The sequence below is a fragment of the Biomphalaria glabrata genome, chromosome 9, assembly GCF_947242115.1.
Source record: "Biomphalaria glabrata chromosome 9, xgBioGlab47.1, whole genome shotgun sequence".
NCBI classification, from domain to species: domain Eukaryota; kingdom Metazoa; phylum Mollusca; class Gastropoda; family Planorbidae; genus Biomphalaria; species Biomphalaria glabrata.
This window is the reverse complement of record NC_074719.1, coordinates 39750416-39773651: the sequence shown is the minus strand read 5'-3', so window position 1 is coordinate 39773651 and position 23236 is coordinate 39750416. Positions and strand designations below refer to the sequence as shown.

The 23236-nt window shown below is 36.4% G+C and overlaps 2 protein-coding genes across 5 annotated transcripts in view; one reads left to right on the top strand and one right to left on the bottom strand.

The window, feature by feature from the left end:
- The window catches only part of LOC106064799 (dermatopontin-like), a 55810-nt gene that overhangs the window by 18290 nt on the left and 14284 nt on the right, over window positions 1-23236 (top strand). The window contains exons 5-6 of one of the 3 annotated variants that reach the window (XM_056042404.1): window positions 1395-1546; window positions 10946-11003. The exons of 1 other annotated variant lie outside the window; for it this stretch is intronic. In XM_056042404.1, coding sequence (XP_055898379.1) covers window positions 1395-1539 — 145 coding nt within the window. In that variant the 3' untranslated portion in view covers window positions 1540-1546; window positions 10946-11003. Of the gene's footprint in view, window positions 1-1394; window positions 1748-10945; window positions 11004-23236 lie in introns of those variants that run through there. One more of the 3 variants, XM_056042403.1, reaches the window with a different exon arrangement.
- Window positions 15401-22479, bottom strand: LOC129928344 (galactose-3-O-sulfotransferase 2-like). 2 transcript variants are annotated; one of them, XM_056042400.1, is made up of 3 exons: window positions 22364-22479; window positions 21920-21960; window positions 15401-17692 (listed from the first exon to the last, which is right to left on the bottom strand). In XM_056042400.1, the coding sequence occupies exons 2-3, from the start codon at window positions 21946-21948 to the stop codon at window positions 16528-16530; spliced, it is 1194 nt and encodes a 397-aa protein (XP_055898375.1). In that variant the 5' UTR covers window positions 21949-21960; window positions 22364-22479; the 3' UTR covers window positions 15401-16527. The 2 variants fall into 2 exon arrangements, with proteins under 2 accessions (XP_055898375.1, XP_055898376.1); XM_056042401.1 differs by lacking the exon at window positions 22364-22479 and adding an exon at window positions 22061-22310.

The window sequence follows — 23236 nt, the reverse complement described above, 5'->3', positions numbered from 1 at the left end:
TTGGCTTCCGAACCGGGGTCCCTGGTTCGAATCCTGGTGAAGACTGGGATTTTCAACTTTGGAATCTTTGGGCGCCTCTGAGTCCACTCAGCTCTAATGGGTACCTGACATTAGTTGGGGAAAAGTATAGGCGGTTGGTCGTTGTGCTGGCTACATGGCAGCCTCGCTAACCGTAGGCCACAAAAACAGATGAACCTTACATCATCTGCCCTATAGACCACAAGGTCTAAAAGGGGAACTAGTTAGGCCAGGTTCACATCTAACTTTACATTCACTTACACCTATGCTTTGATCTGCGGGACTGTTGGGGCACTACACAAGATCTGTTAACCTTCTTTCTCCATTCTTATCTCTCATTTGTCTTTGATATAATTTTATTTGGATGTTCTTTCTGAAAATATTGAAGCCTGCCTGGGTGGACCTCTTCGGGGGCCGATTTTGAGTTTGTGTTTCCACACAAACTGTCTTTTGTAACCTTGTTTTTTCATAAAATGACGTTTTTTGTTTTGTACTGAAAGCATTCTTCCTGTACAAGTTGTTTTTATATTAACTGTTGTTTTTTTTTGTTGTTTTTTTCGTAAACAATTTCCCATTTAGACCTTTGCGAACTATTGGGCATATCGCGTTGAGGTCATCTGTTAACGAGCAGGGTGTCGACCAACCGCCTTTACTTTCTCCAGCTTAAGTAAGGTACCCGTTAGAGTTAGATGGCCTCAGAAGAATGGGGCCACTAAAAATCCCGAAATTTAAATTCCCAACAATAATACAATTTGGCGGAAGAGAACAATAATCTTTGCGTAAACCTTTTCAGTTAATGTAAAATCAAAATACTAAATGTTGAGTATGTCAAAAGTTATGTTAGTATATTTACATAACAGTTTATGAAGTATGTCCACTTTAGTCGAACATTAACATTTCAAACAAGAAATATTATTTAAACACTTCTATATTGGTGCTATACGTTTTATGATAGATGTGCATTAGTTAATAATTTCAATAAGAGTATTCGTTTGAAATTATTTATTGTAGGTGAAGTGCCTAACATGACGGGAAGCTTGGTCTAGAAGCTAAGTAGCTTGGCTACCTATGAAGGGGGCTCGAGGTTCGACACCAGCCTCGAGCAGAGTTGTGTTTACCAGATACCCCCCTCCACCCACCACGGAAGACCTTCTCCCAGTCACCCCCCCCCCCCAATAGGTCCACAAATGAGATGGACCATGCTATACGCATGAAAGTAGCGCTATATAAAAGCTATAATTTATTTATTCATAGTTACCAAATAAAGATTTTAATATATCTTAGTTAATGTAATTAGCCGTATAGTACATTGCGTGATTAATACGTATAAGGTGTTAAAGCTCCTATTGTACCATTACCTTTTCTTTTATTTACAGCTATCTAAAAACTTCAACAAACTGCTCCATGGAGGCTGTAAGAAATAACTGCGGCTCCGATTTCGCAGGCGTCATGGAAAAACTCTTGGATATGAATTTCAACTCTTCCTCCAAACTGCTGGATGGCTGTAACCGTAACGCCTAACAAGCCAGTAAGTCTGCAGAAGGGATGTGAAAGGGACATATTTAACAGATGTCTGAGTCTCGATTCAGAAGTGATAGCTTTTGGCTACGTTTGTTTCTTGCACATTTTTTTAAAATGCAGATCTTCATTGGCTCCTTGACATATTTTCATTTAGATCTTCATTTGTTAAATGAAGGTTTAATGTAATCCATTGAAGTCAATCTTTCAAAATCATCAATAAATTTTGTTTTTAAAAAATAAAAAAGGCTGGTGTTTTAACTACAGAAGTGAATATATATCTATATATCTATATCTCTCTCTGGAGGCGCGGTGGCTGAGCGGTAAAGCGCTTGGCTTCTGAACCAGGAGTTCAGGGTTCAAATACTGGTGAAGACTGGGATTTTCATTTCGGGATCCTTGGGCGCCTCTGAGTCCACCCAGCTCTAATGGGTACCTGATATTTGTTGTGGATAAGTAAAGGCGTTTGGTCGTTGTTAACCGTAGGCCACAGAATCAGATGACCTTTACATCATCTGCCCTATAGACCACAAGGTCTTTACTTTACTTTACTTTAGTATCTTTCTCTCTCTTTATATGTAATATCAGGTGACCGAGCCTCGCTCGGATGAATAATTTGTGAAGGAAGGATATATACCCGAAGTCATTTTGGGAATATTGTTGTAATTACGAAAATGAACGATCGGGTAAAGACTCAATCCGAAGAGTTGATTTTTCGTTCTGTCAGTTCTCAATGTAATTGTACATGGCGATTTGAATAGAAAGTCCCCCCAACAGTAGGCCTATAGAAAACCACAGCTCACGTCTTAACGTTTTACATTGCTTCTTTCGCGTAAAGCTATTGGGCTATTGTTGTAATTACGAAAATGAACGATCAGATAAAGACTACTAATCTGAAGAGTTGCTTTAGTGTTCTGTTAGTTCTAAATGTAATTGCACACGCGATTAAATATAAAGTCCTCCTATAGTCTAGACCAGTGGTCTCAACCTTTTTTGGCCTACCGCCCCCTTTTCTAATTTTTTCTTTAAAAAAAAATCCGCCAGCGCCCCCCTCTAAGAAAAACAGTTATAGAGAAGCGTGAGAAGGCAAATTTGAACACAATATCATCTATCTATTAATTGTTATGCTGTCAATAACACTTATCCCGCTTGGGAGACGACCGTATGCCAAAGGCGATTGTTGTGAACTCCTTGGCCTATGACTGACGAGCTTTGAGGAGGACTGAGTTACAGAGGTGCCCCCCTCCCCGGTGAACGCTATAAAGATTTATTCATTTCGCTCTCACTGGCATAGAGGAAAGTACCTGGCAGCATTCTCTGGCAGCAGATAGCCTCTGAGAGAAACAGTTCGAGAGCTCTTACAAAAACTGCGGGACTAACATTTGATACTCAAAGAAAAGCCATTATTGAAGACAGGCGCAAAAGACGGAAAGAAAACTTAAATAGAACACCAGTATACAAAGGCTTTGTCTGCATAAAATTCAGGGAAAATATGTAGGTCGCAGTTGGGTTTGCGTAGTTATTTGAAACTCTGGACTAAGCCGTAAAAAAAAAAACAGCCAATATTATCATTATGCAAAAACTTATGTCAAATAATTTGCAATGATTACACACAAAAATTAATTGTAAAGACTTTCTTTCAAATCCTAAGAATAGTCTCCGTTTAAATTTTTGACTATTAGGGCCTACTGTTTTTAGGTTTAATTGTAAATATAGTTATTTTTTTAATATAAATATTATTATTGCTGAATTCACTACAAAATGAAATTAAGCTAACCTTGTGCTTCCTGCAGTCTGACAATATTAGAAATTTCAAGCTTTAAGTTAGCCAAGGCAAGGCGATGGTCTTCTCTAGTCGCTACATCCTGTCTATTTCTTTGCTTATTCATTAACTTTGTTATACACTAAATCTAGGTTAACCATGTATGTTGATGGAATAGCTAAAATATAATTCCAATTTCGACCAAAGTTTGGAATTTTACTGAAACATTTAAATGCAGCCACATCTCTGTTGTGCCTCTAGGGGCATAGCTAGGAATTTCCATCGTTTGGGGGCCAGGGGGCTTGACATCTTTGGAGGCCGATGCATTTTGCGTAATATTTAATTTAATTAATTAAAAAAGCGCTAATTTGCTCCCCCCCCCCCCTTAAATGGGGGCCCGGTGGATTTTCAAATTTCCCCCCTCCCCCCCCCCCCCCCCCCCCCACAAACAAGTGATGTGAGATTGTAAAACTCTTTGCAATAGATTTAAAAACTCGATAAAAGAGAAAATTATATCATCAATGACAGTCAATTTCTTTCCTAGCAGTCGGAGGTTCGTTTCATTCATTTGTGTGAGATGCCTAGCATGTCAAACAATTTTTTAGCCTGCTTTAAGTCATCGCCAACCGTTGAATCTTCCTGTTTCTCAAAAAAAAAATAAAAAAATTTAAGAGCTTAAAAAAACGAGCCATAACAATTAACAAACCCCTTTCGAAATTCCAGCGAACTTTAGTTTACAACAAGAGTCTAACACCTTTTTCATCATTTGTTTCATAAACTGTTGAAAGATGCGCTTATTTGCGGCATAGGTTTGTATTTTATTTACAGTTTTATAATTAGATTCATATAGAAATGAAATTGCGGGCTAAGCTTTTCTTGTGTATCATAACTCACAATGTGAATAGTAAATAGATTTGTTCTTTATTCTATATTACCTATAAAGTCATTGTAGCGTCCAACCACTGATGGTTTCCTATATGTCCTCAGAAGCTACATAACTAGATAATTTTGAAATAATATTTCATCTCTAACAGAAAAAAAAAGTATTTTTGTGTTACATATGTTTTAAAATAAATTTAGTTTTAATCAATTTTTCAACATTATAAGAATTTTCAAAAAGCTATGCATTTTTCTAAGAGGCCACTAAAGCATATCCTGCTTTGCCGTTTTTTGTTTTTAATATTGTTTTAATTGTAGATTTTTATAATTGTTCGTGAATATTCTTAAATTATATCTGGATATCGCTATATATTCGTGAAGCCGACTTGGTTTCATAACCTCATCTGAAAATGCGATCAAAGTAGAACATACTGTTTTTCTAGTGGAAATTCACTAAATCTCAAGGAAATATTACATGACATACCAGTGAGATTTCGTAACAACATTTTATCAACGTTTTTTGTTTTTAAAAAGTTAAATTATTCTATTAAATATTACCAGAATTGTTTTTTTTTTTTTTTTGCAATTAACATTTACATATCAATATATTGACATATGTAGATAAAATAAACTATAATCTAAAAGGCGTATTACCTAGTTTGTTTATCAAATCTTCAACATTTATACGCGCCAGATCCAAGGACATTAATACTCTCCGATCACAGCAAAAGAGTAAGAATTTAAAAATAGAAAATGGGATTCCCGAACTCCTTTTCTAACGCTGTTTCTGTTCTTAAATTAGAAGCAAGTTATTTATAATTTGTCTATATTTAGTTTCCCAGCTTAAAAGTTGAAGAATTTTTTAATTTGTTTTGTTTCAGAGCACCTTAAATTTCTTCTTTCCGCCTTTATGTCCAGCGCCCCCTTACCGCCCCATTTTGTGCTCAGCGCCCCCCTACCGCCCCTTTGGCTCTCAGCGCCCCCCAAAATCTCGAAAACGCCCCCTAGGGGGCGATATCGCCCCCGTTGAAGACCACTGGTCTAGACCAACCACATCTCACATCCGTCTTATAGTTTTACAATCCATCTTTTGCGTAAAACTATTGTAGGCCTACTATTATTGGCTTGAAAGAAAGTCTTTGCAGTGTTACTTCTTAGATGGTTACGTTCAGACATTTAATTATGGAATTAGTATACATTCATTATGGCTTTAGTACGAAACATCAAGTGACGCAAATCTCTACGTTATAGGGTAAAATAGGCACTTTGTGACAAAGTAAAATGGCAATTTTTTTCTTATTACACTTAAATCATTGCATTAGTTTTCTAAAGAAACGTTTCCGTGGGGCACCTCTGTTACGCCGAAAAAATATTCTTCGTCCCCCATACGAGATACATGCCCTGCCCAGCCTGACTGTCGGACTATAAGAAGTTCATAACCGCTTTTGTCATCCATCCATCCATCCCAGTGGTGCTACAGCCCGTGGAGGGATATGGACTGCTTTTACAGATCTCTCCATTCAGATCTCTCCAGGGCCTTGCGTCAACACGCCCTAATTCCAAGCTTTTTACCGAGGTTTATAATTAAATCAAAAGAGGCTGCATCGTACGCAAACTCGTTGACCGCTAGATGGATATCATGTTTAGTGTGAGCAAGTAAGGCGCAGAGAAGCTGTGTTATGAACATTTCCTTTGTTTTGGTACAGGACAGAAGACACCGAAGCATGAACACATGGTAATAATTCACCAGCAAAATAATAATAATAATAAGGCTTGTCTTCGAGTCCGAAAATTAATGAGGATTGCAGATGTGACCTACATATTTTGCCACATACAGGGCAAGCATAACCATTGTCCGCGGTGATCGATTAAGATTTTCTTTTAGCGTCTGCGTCTGTCCTCGGCAGCAGATTTTATTTTGGTCTCAAATGTGTATCCGCGTCCTTTGGTATAGATGGAATTCTTTAAGTCCGACAGTTACGCTGGACATAGCAGTATCCTGTATGGGAGACGAATCTCAGACGAACGTATGCCAAAGGCAGTCTTTTTTGGTGAGCTAAAAAGGGGTCGACGTAACACCGTAACGCTTAAAAGACCAGTTTAGGCGCCAACTTGCCTTAGCTGACATAGAAGATAGCACAGAACGAGACAGCTGGAGGTCACCAGCAAAATAAACAACAATGTAAAAGGTATCTACACCACTCTACGCAATTAAAGAGTAAACAATTTATTAAGCACTTAAAACACAATAACTAATCATACATCGGCACATTTAATTTCATACTTCTCTTTCATAGTTCAAATAATAAATCAATCCACAATAAGATGGTGCGCAAATGTTTAATTAGGTCTATTGATCCTTTAGAACTCGTTCTTGTTTGCAAAGAAATATTTTAGTGTACTGCGGTAAGCCTAGTGACGTAAGCAGCGTTTTTCCCGTTTACGTCATGGAAAATTTTCATTCATAAAACATTCTAGCCAAAATTAATTTTTCGATAATGAGGCATTTTCAAACCGATATAACGGTCGACCTCGAGTTTTCCCGATGTGGCCAATGAGTTGAGAATTTTTTTCTCACTATTATGCACATACCGTGAACTTTTAAAGAAAATCGTTAGAGCCGTTTTCGAAATAAAATTTATATATATATAAATATATATACATACATACATACATACAAGAATTGCTCGCTTAACCCTCAAAGTGCATACAAAATGGAATTACAATTCTGATGTTTAGAGGCTAAACTACCACACGCGTTTTAAGGGTTAAGAGTATAGGATATATATATATATATATATAGTGGTGCCATATATGTATATATATGTATATTGTGAGACACTAAGTTTGTATTATTAGTTTGTAAAGAGACATGCTATATCGACGGACTTTGAACGCGACTTAAGTGACGTCATGACTTAGCTGAGTTAGAGATTACTTATGTAAATAAAGTCAGTTGGTGCTAGGATTTCATAGGGATACCTTGGTTTATAGACAGAGACTTGACTGTGGCCTTTTCAGTAGAAAACCATCATCTGTGTTTTACAACGGTTTAGACTTAGCGTCTTGCGTGTTAATTTGTTTCTCGCTGTCCATAGCTTTCTTAATCACCGTCTGTCTCCAACTAGTGCGGTCTAGGGCAATGTATTCCCAATGGTCAGTATCAATGTTTACTGTTTTTAAATCGCGTTTTATTACATGCGTATGAATCCCTATAATTAAATTCCGAAATGATAGAGCGCCCTTCACATGACTTGCATTTCTTTACTTTCCAATTTCTCATTCACCATATACATTGAGAACACTCTTGTGACAATTTAAAAAAGCATATCGGAGTCCAGATAGTAATCAGAACAGTACCAAACTAGTTTGCTTAAACATTGTTGCGACAGTTCGTGCACAAAAGCTTAAGTCAATGCGAAGGTTGAGCTTGTTTCTGTTTCACCGTATTATGAATTCTCATGACAGTCTTTGCAAGAGGACAGCAAATGTCATCTTTGGCATCAAGTTTTTTTTCTATATTTAGACTTGATTACTAACAGGCTGGAAAACACGTGTTGCAAAACTATATTATTACGTAATGAACAGACAACTTGGGATTTGACTGCAATCACTTAACCCAAATTTGTGTAACTAACATTGAATAAAAATCATTTATCGCTGCATCGCTTACTAATTTCTGTGATTTATTCCGAACATCTTCAAATTTGACTAATAATAAATTTTATTTCGCATGCGAGTAAGTACTTTTACAAAAAATATTATTTTATTCGTTTGTAGGCCCAATGCTATTTTTCCTCATGCTGACTGGATAAGATTGGCAACATGTTTTTTTATTCACTAATTTAAAGTTTCATTTTAAAATAATCGAAAATTTTCATACATATCGAAGAGTGTTGCATTTGATCCCCGGAGGAAGTGTTTCATTGAAGCTTGTAATTCTTGTAGTTTTTAATTTTCGTCTATGAATCATACAATAAATTTAGGCGGCACTTTGATACCAAACGTTGAAATTCACAAATACAAGCAGACTTGGAACACCATTTATGTAGACGCCACAAATATTTTTAAAGAGATTTTATACTTTTCCAAAAATGAACCAAAAACATTTCTTGTGTCCTCTTGTAGTCGATCCAAGAGGTTTGCAAAATAGATTCTCGTCTTTAAATTAGAATTTTTTTCCTGTTCCCAACAATGTCGGAAAAGTTCGAATGTTTGTTATCAAGATGACGGTACCGTTATTTTGGCTTCATACATTTAGCTTATAGAGCTTAGTTACAAATCAAGTCCTGGCGTTTTTCAGTTCCTGCTTGAGGTAAAACAATAGTGAAAAAAAAATCATTGTAATTTCTTTTCTCAACGTTCTGTAACGATTAGAATGTTTGAAATCTTTCCGATTCAATTATCTATCTTTGAATAGCAATACTAGGAGTTAATTCGAATTATATAGACAAATAAATCCATATTTTAGATGGTTGTAACTGACTACTAGTTAACTCCTGCCTTAGAATGTAGCACTAGAATGTATTTTTTTTTAAAAATATTTTCATTACACTAGCATGTAGTGTTTATTATCAGATTGAAATAAATATTTAAGCAATGTCAATGCTGTTATTGCTACAATAAAAACATATATGTATACAGGGGCGTAGCTAAGGATTTATGGCCCCGGGGGATTGACTTATTTGGGGTCCCTTGCATTTTGACATTCGACATCATGACATGGGATAATGTACTTAATAAGTATATAACCCTACATTCAAATTGCTACAGTATATCAGTAAAATTAACAAGAAATAATCATTAAGAATCTTTAAATGAATAATGCACAAATGGTAAATCTCAATTCATATCGCTTCACGTCTTGCTTTCTGTGCAGCAAAGGCATCTATAACATCATCTAGCCTACATTTATAGTGTCTAGTATTTGTGACTTCACTGAAATTAAAGCCATGCTTAGCATTTCTTGCGCCATTGTGCTCATGAGATAGTTTTTGATGAACTTGAGCTTTGAGAATGGTCTCTCACGTGACGCAATGGAAGTGGCCTGAGTTAGCAGTTTTGATTGGATGGTGCCAGCTTCCTAAATTGGTGATTGTGGCACTGGTTTGTTGATGAAAAGTGCTCGTGCATCATTGGCATGATTGAACAAGCGATTTTCCCTGTATCTCATCATACAAACTGGAAAAAGTAATACAGTTTTTCATCAGCGTGTCATCATCCATAGACTCCAAGAGGTGTCTTGGTTCAAGAAACCCAAAGGTGTCCACATGGTTTTCCAGCCTTTAGAATCTGTCCTTCATCTACATATGAAGTCTGTCAAGCAATTCTGTCACATCACAGTCCTACAGTCCTACATCAGAACGCAACTCTCCATCAAGTCTTTTTTTTCTTCTGATTGTTTTAATTACAGGAAATTCACATAGCATTCACTGCCTTCTTTTGCTCTTTCGATGGATTGGGTGATCAGTTTCGTTAGTTTCTCTTCATTTTGCAGAAAGCATGAAATGGTTTTAATTTCTTCAGCAGACTCCCGTATTTGCAGTCCGGACTTTTGTAGTTTCTTCTGAACTGTATTGATTTAGCGCAGGAGATTTGATCAGAATTCCAGATAAGAAAAAAATTATAATTTTCCACCGCATGAAGAAGAATTTGTGCATTTTTTCTTGTATCCCTTGGTTCACTTTTTGATTCATAAAATTTCTCCAACAGCTTGATGATTTTGTCGAATTCATGTACTGTTCCAAAAAAAGGTGACAGTTGCTGGATCTATCTCAGCAGAATTAAGAGCTGCCAGGTTTGGAAGACCATTACTTGACTCATCATCACTTACATCAGATGTTTTCTCTGACTGTGGTATAAGGTATTCCCCTGGAGTCTCTTCAGCACTACTTCTCTCATCAAGAGACATTTTCACTTCTTCGACTGCAGTAACTTTGTATGAATCATCTGAATAGTGATACTTTTCTTAGAAACATTATAACTATAAGAAACCAAAGTGTACATTCACACCAGACTCACTCATAATTTACATGTGACAAAGTTTGTACCAGATTGTTCTTATTTAATGATTTGATTGCCAGGGGAACAAAAGAGTGTTTGTGTCTGTTTGTCTTTGCTATCGGTGTCTTGTATCTCTTTTGTGATGGTAAAATCACAAAATCCTGACACAAAGGGTGATTCTTTATTTCGAGGATCTTGTATGCTTTTTTATAGATGTTTGTCTCAAACAACTGCCCAAATGGGGTTTGTTTTTTGCCAATGATTTTGCCAGCAGCATTTAGGATTCTATAAAGTTTATTTTTATTTTTAATGCTCAGATTGCCATACCAGGCAGTGATATTGAAACTTAAAATATTGCAGATCAGGCTTCTTCTTTAATGATAAGAATGATGAAATAAACTACCCTATATACCAAGTTACTTCCTGAGAGTAACACGGCAATAGTCACCGATATGGAAGTTACTCCTTGAAATTGAGAGTAACCCCGCACGGAAAGTGTTAATAATCTGTGTGGAATACATACAGCATGGTCACTAACTTATATAACAATGTGAAAAGCAGGGACGTAATATTTATTTTTTTTTTAAACAAATTTCGGACACTCATTTGGGGGATCCCCTCATGTGGGGGCCCGGGGGATCTTCAAATTCTCACCCTCCTCCCCCACCCTAGCTACGCCACTGTATATATATATATATATATATATATATATATTTGGTTTAATTCTTGATTGCATTATTCTTTTTTTTGTGTGTATATTTCCAGGTAAATCTGCACTGAGATATGCTAAATAAGGAATTAATATAATCCGTTGAAGTCAGCCTATAAAAATCAACAATAAATTTTGTCTTTAAAAATACAAAATGGCTGGTGTTATTAAATACAGAAGGGAATTAATTATATATTAAACAGGGCCGGATTTAAAGGAGGACAGGCGGGTCTGCTAGTTATTTTCCCTAACCTTTTTCTTTCGCATTTTTACGGTAAAAATGTCGTGATTAAAAAGTGTGTGCTTGTAGCACGGCTGAAATAAGTAAATACGGCTACTAACGGTGCGTCTTCCACAAACTAACAAAAAATACCTTTTTTTAATACTAAAATTTACATATTTTATTAAATATTTTTAAAACGAACATGAGATTCAACAGTACAGAACTGTATTTCTTTCTTCTAAAATTTAGCATGCTTTTAGATATTAATATTTTCCTTCATTAAGTGGATCTTTATTAAAGCTTTCAAAAAAAAAAAATTGTGGGGTCCCCAAAAAATCCTGCTCCGGGGCCTCACATAGGCCTACTTAATCCGGCCCTGTATATAAATAAATAAATAGATAAATAAATATATATATATATATATATATAGTTTGAGAGAGAAGAAGATAATATAGAATGATATATAGTAAGTGGAATAGTGATAGTGATACAGAGACATTGGCCAGGGATATAGAGAGACACTGAAGTGGTACGGAGTCAGTGACTGGGATACAAATAATGGCACAGAGAAAAGTAGAACTTTTACAAAAACCACTACAATTTCATAATTTAATAATGAAATATATTTTATTTGTGATAAACAAATACGGATTTTTAAACACGCTATTCGGTTTCGCAAAGCTTTGACAACCTTAATTAACAAAATGATGACGTTACCATTTAATTGTAAAGTAGCAAGACAAACCAATAAATATTTAGAGCTTCACCTATCGATAAACACAAAAAAAAAATATGTCAATCTTGTTAGGACAGGGGTGGGCAGCCTACAACAGAAAAAGGCTGCATTAAACATTTGTGGGAATGGGGGGCCGCAAATATGTATATGAACTATGTAATTACAACTCAGAAAAATACGCTAGCTAACTGTGTATATCTTTTAATTCACATTTATACTGTGTTATACATTTACATTTCATTATTTTTTACACTCCTCCCCATTGAGGAGTTACAACAAGAGCCACTTCTGAAACTAATTTTACGAAAAAAAAAAATTTGATTTGTTCTTTTTACACCACAACATTATACCAAAATGTAAAGTTGTAATTAATGTGAAGTATTTAACTGTTTGCACTTGGGCATAATGTTCCTGAACTGTAGAACTAGCTTACTATTTGTTCTCCCTCGTGACGGCTTTAAAATTACAGTCTGTCAGCATCGACCTGTGTTTACACTTCTTTATTTTCAAAAAAAAAAAAAAACAATGCTCGTTCACTGATGTTTGTGGATCCAAATAATGTGAAAGTTTAACAGCAAAGTTTTTTTCAATGTGGAAATACAGCCTCTGGCACCCATAAAACTCCCGCGGAAAAACTGACTGGAACTTCTCTTTTAGGTCTTAATTTGCTTGAAGGTATGTCCTCTACAACTGAGCTGAGGGTATTGAAAACTGGTTACTAGCTCTTGGCGTCTTAAAATTTGCTTTCGATTTCACAATGAAGTTTTGTACTTTTCAACCATTTTACTTTTTAACAAAGGAAAATGACAAAACATGTTTTCAATTGCTTGCCCGGAGAAATGGGGTAGCTTTGTTTGAAAAGATTTAACATGTACACACATTTCATGTGGAAACAACCCACTGCAAGACTCCCGATGTAAAAAGTGAAGTCTTTCTTCCACTCTTCATTAGAAATATTAGTCACAGTCAATGTCATGTTTCCAAATCCTTATGTACTTCTAGGAACAACCTGTGTTTACGTCTCTTAACTCCGATAGGTTTCATTACTACTTTCATTATGTCAGTAATATATTCGATATGCGAAAAAATTCCCGTTAAGAGTTTATGGTTGGGATATTGTTCTATATTTCTCAGTTAAATCACGAGGTCCATCAGTTGTTACACGCACTCTTGTTCCAAGCCAACTCAACACTTTCAACACAGTTCTTCATAACATTGAATTAAGTTTGGCTTGAGTTTGTGTCTTTGACTGAATGTTTTGAAATAGTGCCAATAAGAATAATCTTCGTCTACTTCAAACTTTTTAGAATGACATGCAGAGACAATGTTTCTTTAGCCTCTTCCTAATAAGTGATAAGAATCAGAACTTTCTAAATTATTTACTTTTAAATATATTAGCATTTTTTTATATATGTATAACCTGTGGGCACACTTGATTTCTTAGGTATTCCGCGGGCCGCATTAAGGACTCCGGCGGGCCGCATGTGGCCCGCGGGTCGTAATTTTCCCACCCTTGTGTTAGGATGTTGAAAGTACATCCATGCGCCTTACCGAAATGAAATGGTAGACTTTTACTACAGTTTTGAATATCGTAAACAATCTAAATAGTTACAGATAGCTATAAAAATGTTACCAAGCATGCCTGCAACAAGACATTTCTTCAACTTCTGAAAACTTGATAATAGTTGTGTGATGGGATTTTTTTTTGTGTGTGACTTTATGGTCATTTCTTTTTCTCCTACTTTCTCTAACTCGACTCTCTCTTCTTTTTTCTCTTCTCGTTCTCTCTTCTCTTTCTTTCTAAATCTCACTCTTTTCTCTTTCCTACCTTTTCTTTTCTCTCTTTCTCTAAAATCTCTTTCTCCTCTCTGTTTTGATAAATTCTCTTTCTCCGCTCTCTTTCTCTGAATTCTCATTTTTCTCTCTCTCTTTCTCTGAATTCTAATTTTTCTCTCTCTCTTTCTCTGAATTCTCATTTTTCTCTCTCTCTTTGAATTCTCATTTTTCTCTCTCTCTCTTTCTCTAAATTCTCTTTCTCCTCTCTCTCTCTCTCTCTCTCTCTCGACACAACAACAAACACCAACAACAAACACCAACAACAAACACCAACAACAAACACCAACAACAAACACCAACAACAAACACCAACAACAAACACCAACAACAAACACCAACAACAAACACCAACAACAAACACCAACAACAAACACCAACAACAAACACCAACAACAAACACCAACAACAAACACCAACAACAAACACCAACAACAAACACCAACAACAAACACCAACAACAAACACCAACAACAAACACCAACAAACAAACACCAACAACAAACACCAACAACAAACAACAACAAACAACAACAACAACAACCTTCTTATTGCACGTGTCCGTTCTTATCGCCTTTCAGTGGGTCAAGGAACTTTTCTTCCGGAAGTGATTCATCTCGTTGTAAGACAAACACACACACACACACACGCACACACGCATCCTGATAAATAATTAAACCGATGAGCTTTGACCTGTTTCTGTTCACATTAAATAAAGCATTCAGGTTTAAAGCTAGTCACTGTCTCAAACTTATTTATTAAACTCATGTTTCATTTCATATACAACACGCAACGAGAAAACCGTACAAGTTGCTCCTTCCATAGTGCCGAGATCGGATCGGGTTTTCTGAATCAGCGATGAAAACTTTGAATTTAAAAGGGTTTTAAGTCGCTAATTAACTTGCAAGAGCAGATTAAATGAAAAATACGCGTTCGATGTAAAAAAAAAAAGTAAAGTTCCCTTTTCAGACCATGCGGTCTATAGGGTACATTATGTTAAGGTCATCTGTGTCTTTGGCCAACGGTTAACGAGCAGGGTGTCATGTGACCAGCACAACGACCAATCGATTTTACTTTCCCCAACTCATGTCAGGTACCCATTAGAATTGGGTGGACTCGGAGACGCCTTCAAAATTTCGAAATTCAAAATCCTAGTCTTCAACGAGATTCGAACCCAGGACCTCAAGTTTGGAAGCCAAGCGCTTAACCACTCAGCCAACGCCCCCCCCCCCACGCATACGATGTAGACCAAATTATCTTATTTTTTAAAAGAGCATCTTGTATTCTTAAGATAGAATAGTTATACCGACAGGCTAATGTGATTCTATTTGACGTAGAAGACAATGGAGGAGAAATTAAGCTTGGTAACATGAATGACCAGATGAAATTATGTTCTGTACTTAGTATCAAGTGTACCACACGATACGCTTACAATCCTACTTGTACCCAATAACTGGCTCCTGGTATCCAAAAATAAATTGTTCGACTTTCCTGGTACAACGATGTCATTTCTATTTGAGTGCTAGATTGGGACGATGTCTTGATGTTACGATGAAATTGTGTTGATCAGACAATGCGTTTCTGAAGTTACAATTCCGCATGGATTTTTACTTCCAATAATGGGTGAACACTCAAATAATATCGTTAGGCCCGGAGATTCAAATGTAAACTATTAATTCAAACAATAAAGATCCTTCAACAATAAATACAAAGCTTTTATTCTGGAACTAGGAATCACTTTAATGAAATATACACACAGTACATGTACAATTCAATTTAATGAAACAAATTTACTGTCTTTGTTTCCGCTCTCAACTGACCATCACCGTTCTTTAAAATACTATTTATCCTCTACCTGTTACCATATCTGGAAGCAATTAACCTCGCTCCTGTTATGGTCATGGAATTAACTTTCCGCTTCTGTGCCAAGAAAGCACGCTTTTTTTTCCCCCAAAAAATCGTCACCAGGCTTCAGAAATATAAAAATAAATTTAATGTAACAGCTGCTGTATGCTACGTGACATCTGGTAGGAGAAACGTTCCATTCAGGAGCCAAGGGATATTCACTAGTTGACCCCCACTTTTCATTCATACCTAAATAGCTTTCATTTTATGAGGGTGTAGATGATATTATTTTAACGATGTTAACGCTTTATCTTCATAATTATTTTCCACATTCTGAGAGAATTGTTCAATGGTGCCATACAGGATGAAACAGGGTGGAGGACACGCACTAACCATGAGATATATCAATTATATGAAGACCCACCAATAGTGACCGAAATAAATAAAAATGAACAGACTACGTTGGGCAGGTCACATTAAAAGAATGTCAGATAACAGAGTAGCGGAAATTATATACAGGCAAAAACCAAAAGGCAGACGACCCAGTGGCAGACCCCGAATGCGATGGATTGATGATGTAGAAGCAGATCTGCAACAGCTTGGAGTTAGGGCGTGGAGACGAAAGGCCCAGGAGAGATCTGAAAGGATGTGTTGAAGCAGGCCAGAGCCCTCCATGGGCTGTAGCACCACTGGGATGGATTGATAGATGGATGAGAGAATTGTTCATTTTTGACATTTCTGCAGTCTGCCCTGTTATGATTAAACTTCTATCACATTTTTGTTTGTAATCAAAAAACGTTACGTTTGATATATAATTAAAGGTGAATGCATGCTCTTTTGTTATATAACACAAATTGAAGTTAATAAAAACGAAAAAATCAATTGAATTTAATGGAGTCAAAGGAACGATAGTATCGCTATGGAGAGAAAGAGTTAAAGAAATATAGTTATAACTATTAAGAAAAAGCGTTACTTGATAAAACAGACCAACGTAAATTCTACTAATATAGTAGAGTTCTTACGGAATGGGTCGAGTTTAAAGTTCTCTTCGTTCCTTGAACCTCGAACAGAAGATCTAAACTGTCCAATTCTCCCATCGTCATTAGTCTACATCTCTCTTGCGTAACTACAAAACTTTGATGCCAAACTGACTCATTGACCCAAACATCATTCCCTGTAGCACATCCCAGTTGAACAAGGTTCAGGACGCGTTTGAAGTGGTCAAGTTCTGCCTTGAAAGACTCGTCTTGGGAGTTTAATTTTTCCTCAAAAATTTTCAAAAAATGATCATACACGATATAATCCAGAACACTAAATCTTCTATGAGACTGAATGTACTCCTCATCAAAAGTTAACTTTTCCTTTTTTTTGTTGACATTGTTTGGTATGTAGATTATATCCTCCATTTCCCAACAGAGCGCTCGCCTGAGTAATAATAAGCTCTCCTCAAAGTATTCCATAATCATGACAAGCAGGAAATCTTTTTCCAGACCAAGCAAATATTGCTTTAAAGTTTCATTGTTACGAAGATGCTCTTCTCTGAAGCCAAGATCTTCCGCTTGCTTGTTTCTGGTATAGGTGAAGTGGTTTTCTTCTTTGGTGAAATTGTAAGGGCTTGACAGGAACGAATAAATTGACATGGAATTGTTCAAATCTGGGAAATCTTTGACAAGACTGATGTCGATGCGGTAATAGAAAAAGGATGAAAGAAACTGCTGAAAAGGTTCCCGCAGGATGGATATGTACACCGTGTTTTCTGGCATAATAGAGCGAAAGGCGGTCTTGTTATACACACAATGGTAGAAGAGGAGGTTGTACTCTTGACGACCATCTGTCAGCGGGCAGATCATTTCTTTCACAAAATGTTCATTGGGCTTTGTGATGTAGTTGTAATAGGGATGGCCTTTCAGGAAGTTCGGCAGAGCTGCGGTCAGATTGTTGGCTAGTCCGAAGTTGAGAAGAATGTTAGAAACGGTGGAGCTTCCGGTTTTGTGAGTCTTTATGAATGCGATATTTCTGACGGGAAGACATTTAGCTTTGTTAAGAGTCATTTCTCTGTTGTGCATTGATAAATGTCCTACAGGATGAGACCACGTAGGGATCAATGAATCGACCTTAATTCTCGAATAAATCAAAGTGGATAGTATCAGGAGAAGGATGAAGAATCTGTAAACATAAAAAAATAATAATCAAAACAGGTTAGTCATTAAGACTAAGACTAAGACTAAGACTTGTTTATTGAATCCTATGGAAATATGTTGTGATTACAAGGACTCTTTTCTCATTTAAAGACAACACAACAGAAACATACACATAAATAAAACAGACACAACATAAAGAGTTCATTAAGCGACTACACACAGGAATCTTGGTCCTTTTCATTTTTACCTGATCAAAGGGTGGCGTTGATATAGTCTGACCGAGTAAGGTACGAACGAGTTTTCGTACCGCTTTGTTCTTGTCTTGATTAACAGTAGTCGCCCACTTCGCGACGACTTGACGTTGTTATGATGGAGCGGGTGGCTGTTGTCTTCCACGACTTTTTCGATTTTTCTTTGACACTTTTGTTAAAAAAATTCATTTAAACATGGTAATGTTGTAAGTGTGATTTTCGATGCCCTTTTTATGATGTTTTCTAGACGGCGCAACGGTTTAGATGGAGCGTTGTTTTGCCATTAAGTTATTTCGTATGTTAGCAGATTTTGCATAGTCGCGCCGTAAAAAGTATCTAGGATCTTCTTATTTTGTTTAAATCTATTGAGTTTGTATAGAAAAAAATATCACTGGGCTGTTTTCTATGTCAGAGTTCCCAAGTGGTTGTGCAACAAAATCTTGTCATCAATGATGACACCTAGATATTTATATGCCTTCATTTGTTCTGCAGTTCGTCTGTCGTTAGTTTTTTGTTTCTAAAATCTATTATAAGTTCTTTAGGTTTTGTGACATTCAGTTCTAGAAAGTTGTCAGTGCACCAGTTTGTAAACTCTTCTATCGAGCTTCGATACTGAGTTTCGTCTTCTGAAATAAGAACGACTATGGCAGTATTATTAGCGAATTTAATGAGTTTAACTGAGTCATAGATGCTTCTTATGTCATTAGTGAAAAGAGTGTACAATACAGGAGAAAGTACACAACCTTGTGGAGCACTCGTACATAGTACTCGAGTTAACGGTTTGGTGTTGTTGACTTTAACATACTGGGACTGTTGGGTTAAAAAGTTTAGAACCCATGCTTGTACGTAAGGGCTGACATTTAAGCTACTCAGTTTCTTCATCATTAGACTACTCAACCGGCGGTGTAGCGTACGCCGCTATTTTGCAGGGCCGCACTTTTATAGGACCCGCGCTAATTCAAGGTGTATACATTATTAAATTAAACATTTTATAACTTAAAACAGATTTCCCGCACCCTCCTGTCGATTTACCAGGAGCTCCTAGAAATCTCCCGAAATTTCAAAATATACAAAAAAAGTTCTTAAAATATACGGAAATATATAAACGAAAAATGTCATTTTGGGGTATCATTCAATATGGAAAACGCCAGTCCTACGCGCGATAAATAAAAACGGCACTATGCATTAGCCGTAATTGTGTAATCTGGTGAAAGAAGCTTCTCGCGCCTCAAACTAATGAAGAGTTATTTGAGATCAACTATTCTCAAAGATATATTGAAACAGTTGGTAATTCTTGAGCGTGATCTATGTAGGAAACAGAATTATTATGATATACTGTATGACTTTGCTATACGCAAGGATCGTAAAGTAATTCTGTACGTTGTAAAGAATGAATAAAATGCATAAACGAATTTATTTTCTAATACAAACTCTTAAATTTCACAAATTATCAACTTCCCTACCTAAACTTGGCCCCGCGATGTCCGTTTCGCATAGGGCCCCACAATGGTTAAGTCCGGCTCTGCTATTTAGTGACGGGTGAATATACATAGAAGATTACTTGTTCTCTTTCCATGACTTCTTGGTCACAATGGTCAAGTCCGGCGCTGCTATTTAGTGTTTGTAAAATGTTTGTAAAATGTTTTACATGTTCCGGATGTTCCTTCAGAGTTGAAGATAGTTTACTTCTTAGTCCAAACCTCCCGCATGACATGGGGGATGAGAGCGGGCAGGGTTTGACAGTCCAGCGCGCAGCCATCTGTTGAGACATGTGAATACTACTTTATCCCCCCCCCCCTCTTGTTTTGTAGTGGTGTTACTAACCGCAGAAATAAGAGAGTGATCTTTCCTTTACTTCTTGCTCGTCCAAACTGTTGAGGGAAGAAGAGAATTATATATATAGATGTGGCTGTATGGTATTGAAAGCCGAAAGGAAATCTACGAAGAACACTTGTGCATATGTTTTGTGTGTATCGAGATGCTTATAAAGCTGGTCCCAGAGCAATAGAATTGCATCCTCCGTTACTCTGGCTGCTTCATATGCAAATTTGTGATGGTCTAGGCTTTTATTGACTTTAGCTACAAGTTGTTGATGCTTACATTTTTCAAAACATTTCATAACTATAGGTGTTAGTGCTACTGGGCGGAAATCATTTAAGCAATCTATTTTTGGTTTCTTCGGCACTGGTATCATTTCTGAAGTTTGCCAGATGTGTGGAATTACGCACAATTGTAACGAGTGGTTAAAGATGTGAGAGAACATGAAAGAGATTTGTTCCGCACATAGCTTGATCAACGTGCCACTAATTTTATCTGGCCCAGAAGCTTTTGTTACGTCTACTCTTCTAAACAATAAGGTCACCTCATCTTCAGTTACAAAATTGATTTAGGGTTTTTGTTTTTCTTTGGTCAGAGTGTTAAAAATTTCTCTGTGTAGATCAACAAAATCTTCTTTGTCGAAACGAGAATAAAAATGATTTAGTTCGTTGTCGAATTTCTCCTAATCATCCACTGAAAATCGTTCTTGTCTATAATCCTTCCCAGCATGCTTTTGTGTTGTTACTTCTAAAGAAATTCTCAATTTTTTTCTTTGTATGTTTTTTTCCCTTCATTATTGATTTTTTTCAGCATTTATAAATTCAGCATTTTTTAGCATTTATAAACTCTTCGTTGCTAGCCTTATATTTTGTTTTCTTTTCAATAATAAGGTGTTTGATTTTTTTTTGGTCATCTAGGGTTTATTGTTTACATAGACTTGTATTGTTTTTGTTGTAATTATTAACTCCTCTCAGATTAATAAATACGAGTAAACAATATCTGTTAGTTCGCTTTATGTCTAATAAGCCATGCCATAATATTCACTAGAATGATAGTTAATGACATGTTAGTCAATAACGAGTTAGTCATTAGCAAGCAAGCTAGCCATTATCCCGGCCATCATGTGTATACCAGGCCTGGTCTGGCGGAGCGGTTATCACTTGCAGGAGAAGAGATAAAGGCGAGAAATTGGCTCTGAACCAGTACGTTTCAAGCAGGAGGGTCTCTATAGCCTTGGCTGGCCACTCACCTACGAGAAGTAAAACTCTAAATTCAACCCTCTGCTGCTTTGCAGCTATACCCAAACATGGGGAACGCTTCGGGAGTCGACCCTGAAGTAAACACAAGAGCCGGCGACCCTCAAGCAGCTTGCAGCAAACAAAGCTACATCCTGTCAGAACCTGCACGCTGATCCCAAATATTTGAACCATGAGTGAAGGCTAGGAGTTGGACTGGTTCTCAGAGACGCGTGCCATTGAAAGCATTTTATAGGTAATGAGGGGCTTAAAACCACTTCCGGCGTTAATCAACCTTGCGGAGTCTAAAGTCCAAACACAGTACGACAACATACTCACAAGTACAAATTTCCCTCCAAATGTTCGTAAAAGAAAATGGAAGGAATGCACAAAGAACGAGGCGCAATACCAAAACAATTTCTGTTTTTAAAGTTTAACTCTTTCTCTCCTAACTGACGATACCAGCGTTGATTCCATCAGAATGTGGTAAATAATTACGGAGAGAAAGAGTTAATCAAAGTTGTATATAATATCGCTGAAAAGATTTTTGGCTGTAACATTTCTAGACTAGAATATCAATCAGCTACATCAATGTTTCTCTAGAAATATGCATTTAGTACTGGCTGTAGTCGAGACATCTTTAAAATACAATTTAAAAACATGACCAGCTAAATTCTGTCTCTAAAGGGGACTTGAACCCAGACGTTTTGACAAGTATCCAAGCTTCCTATCACTTAAGCTTGTCCAGAGTATAAAAACATTTTTTAAATCATATAAGAATGATCCGTACCTACTAGACTTAAACACTTTGAATAAGTTACATCAAATTCCTGGGATTTCTTTTACAGAAAGAAACGATAGTTGTGTATTGTAATATACTGGTAGTTTGTAGAGAATGTGAATATGTATATAAAACAAAACAGACACAAAAAATAACAATTTACTTACTTTAATGCTTTTTTTTGTCGTTTGAACATTCTGTTTAGAATCTGAAACAAAATTGGAGTTGAAACAAAGATTTCAAAGATAGTTTTTTTTATTACTTGTCTACTAAAATTAAGATAATTAACGAAAGAAAAAAAAAATCACCAATTAGCTGCCAAAAATTTAGAGTATAGCATCCATCCTTATTTCCAAGTTGTTTTGCTAAGAAATTTTTTCAAAAAGAATTTACATATTCTTATATTCCATTTGATCCATTCCAAATTAGTAACAAAAAAAAAAAAAAGATAAATAGTTCGATAGAATACAAATCTACTCTTTATGTAGTCACACCATCCAATACAACGTCCGCTATTCCATTCCTCCACAACTCCTTTAAAAAGTTAATAGAATTTAAAAAAAAAAGAATATTCATTTAAATGTTTGCAAAAGATTCTTAATCAAACTCACTCGGCTCTTGAAGAAATAGACCCGCCCTATTGTTGTGAAGTGTTTTAAATCGAAAGATGAAAAGAAAACCGACGTGGCTTAGAACTATATGACACCAAACTTGTCACATCTGTGAGCTATTTTGTAACACCAAAAAAATGCGAAATAAAAAGTCTAGTTTTAAAGCCTGCGTATCATTTACAATATTGACATTTGTTTGTCTTTATGTAATGTAACAACGCTACAGCTGCGGAATAAGCCGTTAAAAAATAGGTAAAGTTTTAATTCAGGATTAACAGAAAGAGGCGAAAGGTGTGTGTGTGTTCCTTGGAGTGTTGGACAGTAGCTGCAAATCAGCTTGATTGATTTTAGAATTTCTATGAAGTCTCAAATTACTAAAATCAACATCCTTTCGTATGGGTTTGTGTGTGCAGGGGGATAGGAGGTCTTCACTAGTAGACATGTTGAGATCCCATGGACTCGAGTAAAAAATATATATCTATGTTGTAAGATACCTGCTTACACCTGAAATTGAAAGAAGAAAAACAATTGATGCACTGAATGTAGTGGCGGGAGAGTCTGGGGTGAAATGAACTAAATTTATGACATACAGCCCTTAAAACGGTGGAAATCGTATCACTGTGTAAGAATTATGTTAAACGCATTTTAATGTAGTATTTTAATAAAGTGTTGGGTATTTAAACCTAAGAAATTAAAACCTGTATCGTAGATAGGCAGGGGAAGGGGCAGAGGCGTATTGAGCAAAACGTGCGCCCGGGGCAATGTAACCTTATTTTCTCCCCCTTCCCATTTTTCATAAACATCACATAGAGAAATAGGCTGCGTGTGGTGCCCCTTTAGGGTGGTGCCCAGAGCATCGTGCCTCCCTTGCCC

Coding starts and splice junctions, on each gene's coding strand:
- LOC129928344 (XM_056042400.1), bottom strand. CDS start 21,948: ATGTTCAAACGACAAAAAAAAGCATTAAA. Junction 17,693..21,919: donor CGACAAAAAAAAGCATTAAA/GTAAGTAAATTG, acceptor TTATGTTTACAG/ATTCTTCATCCTTCTCCTGA.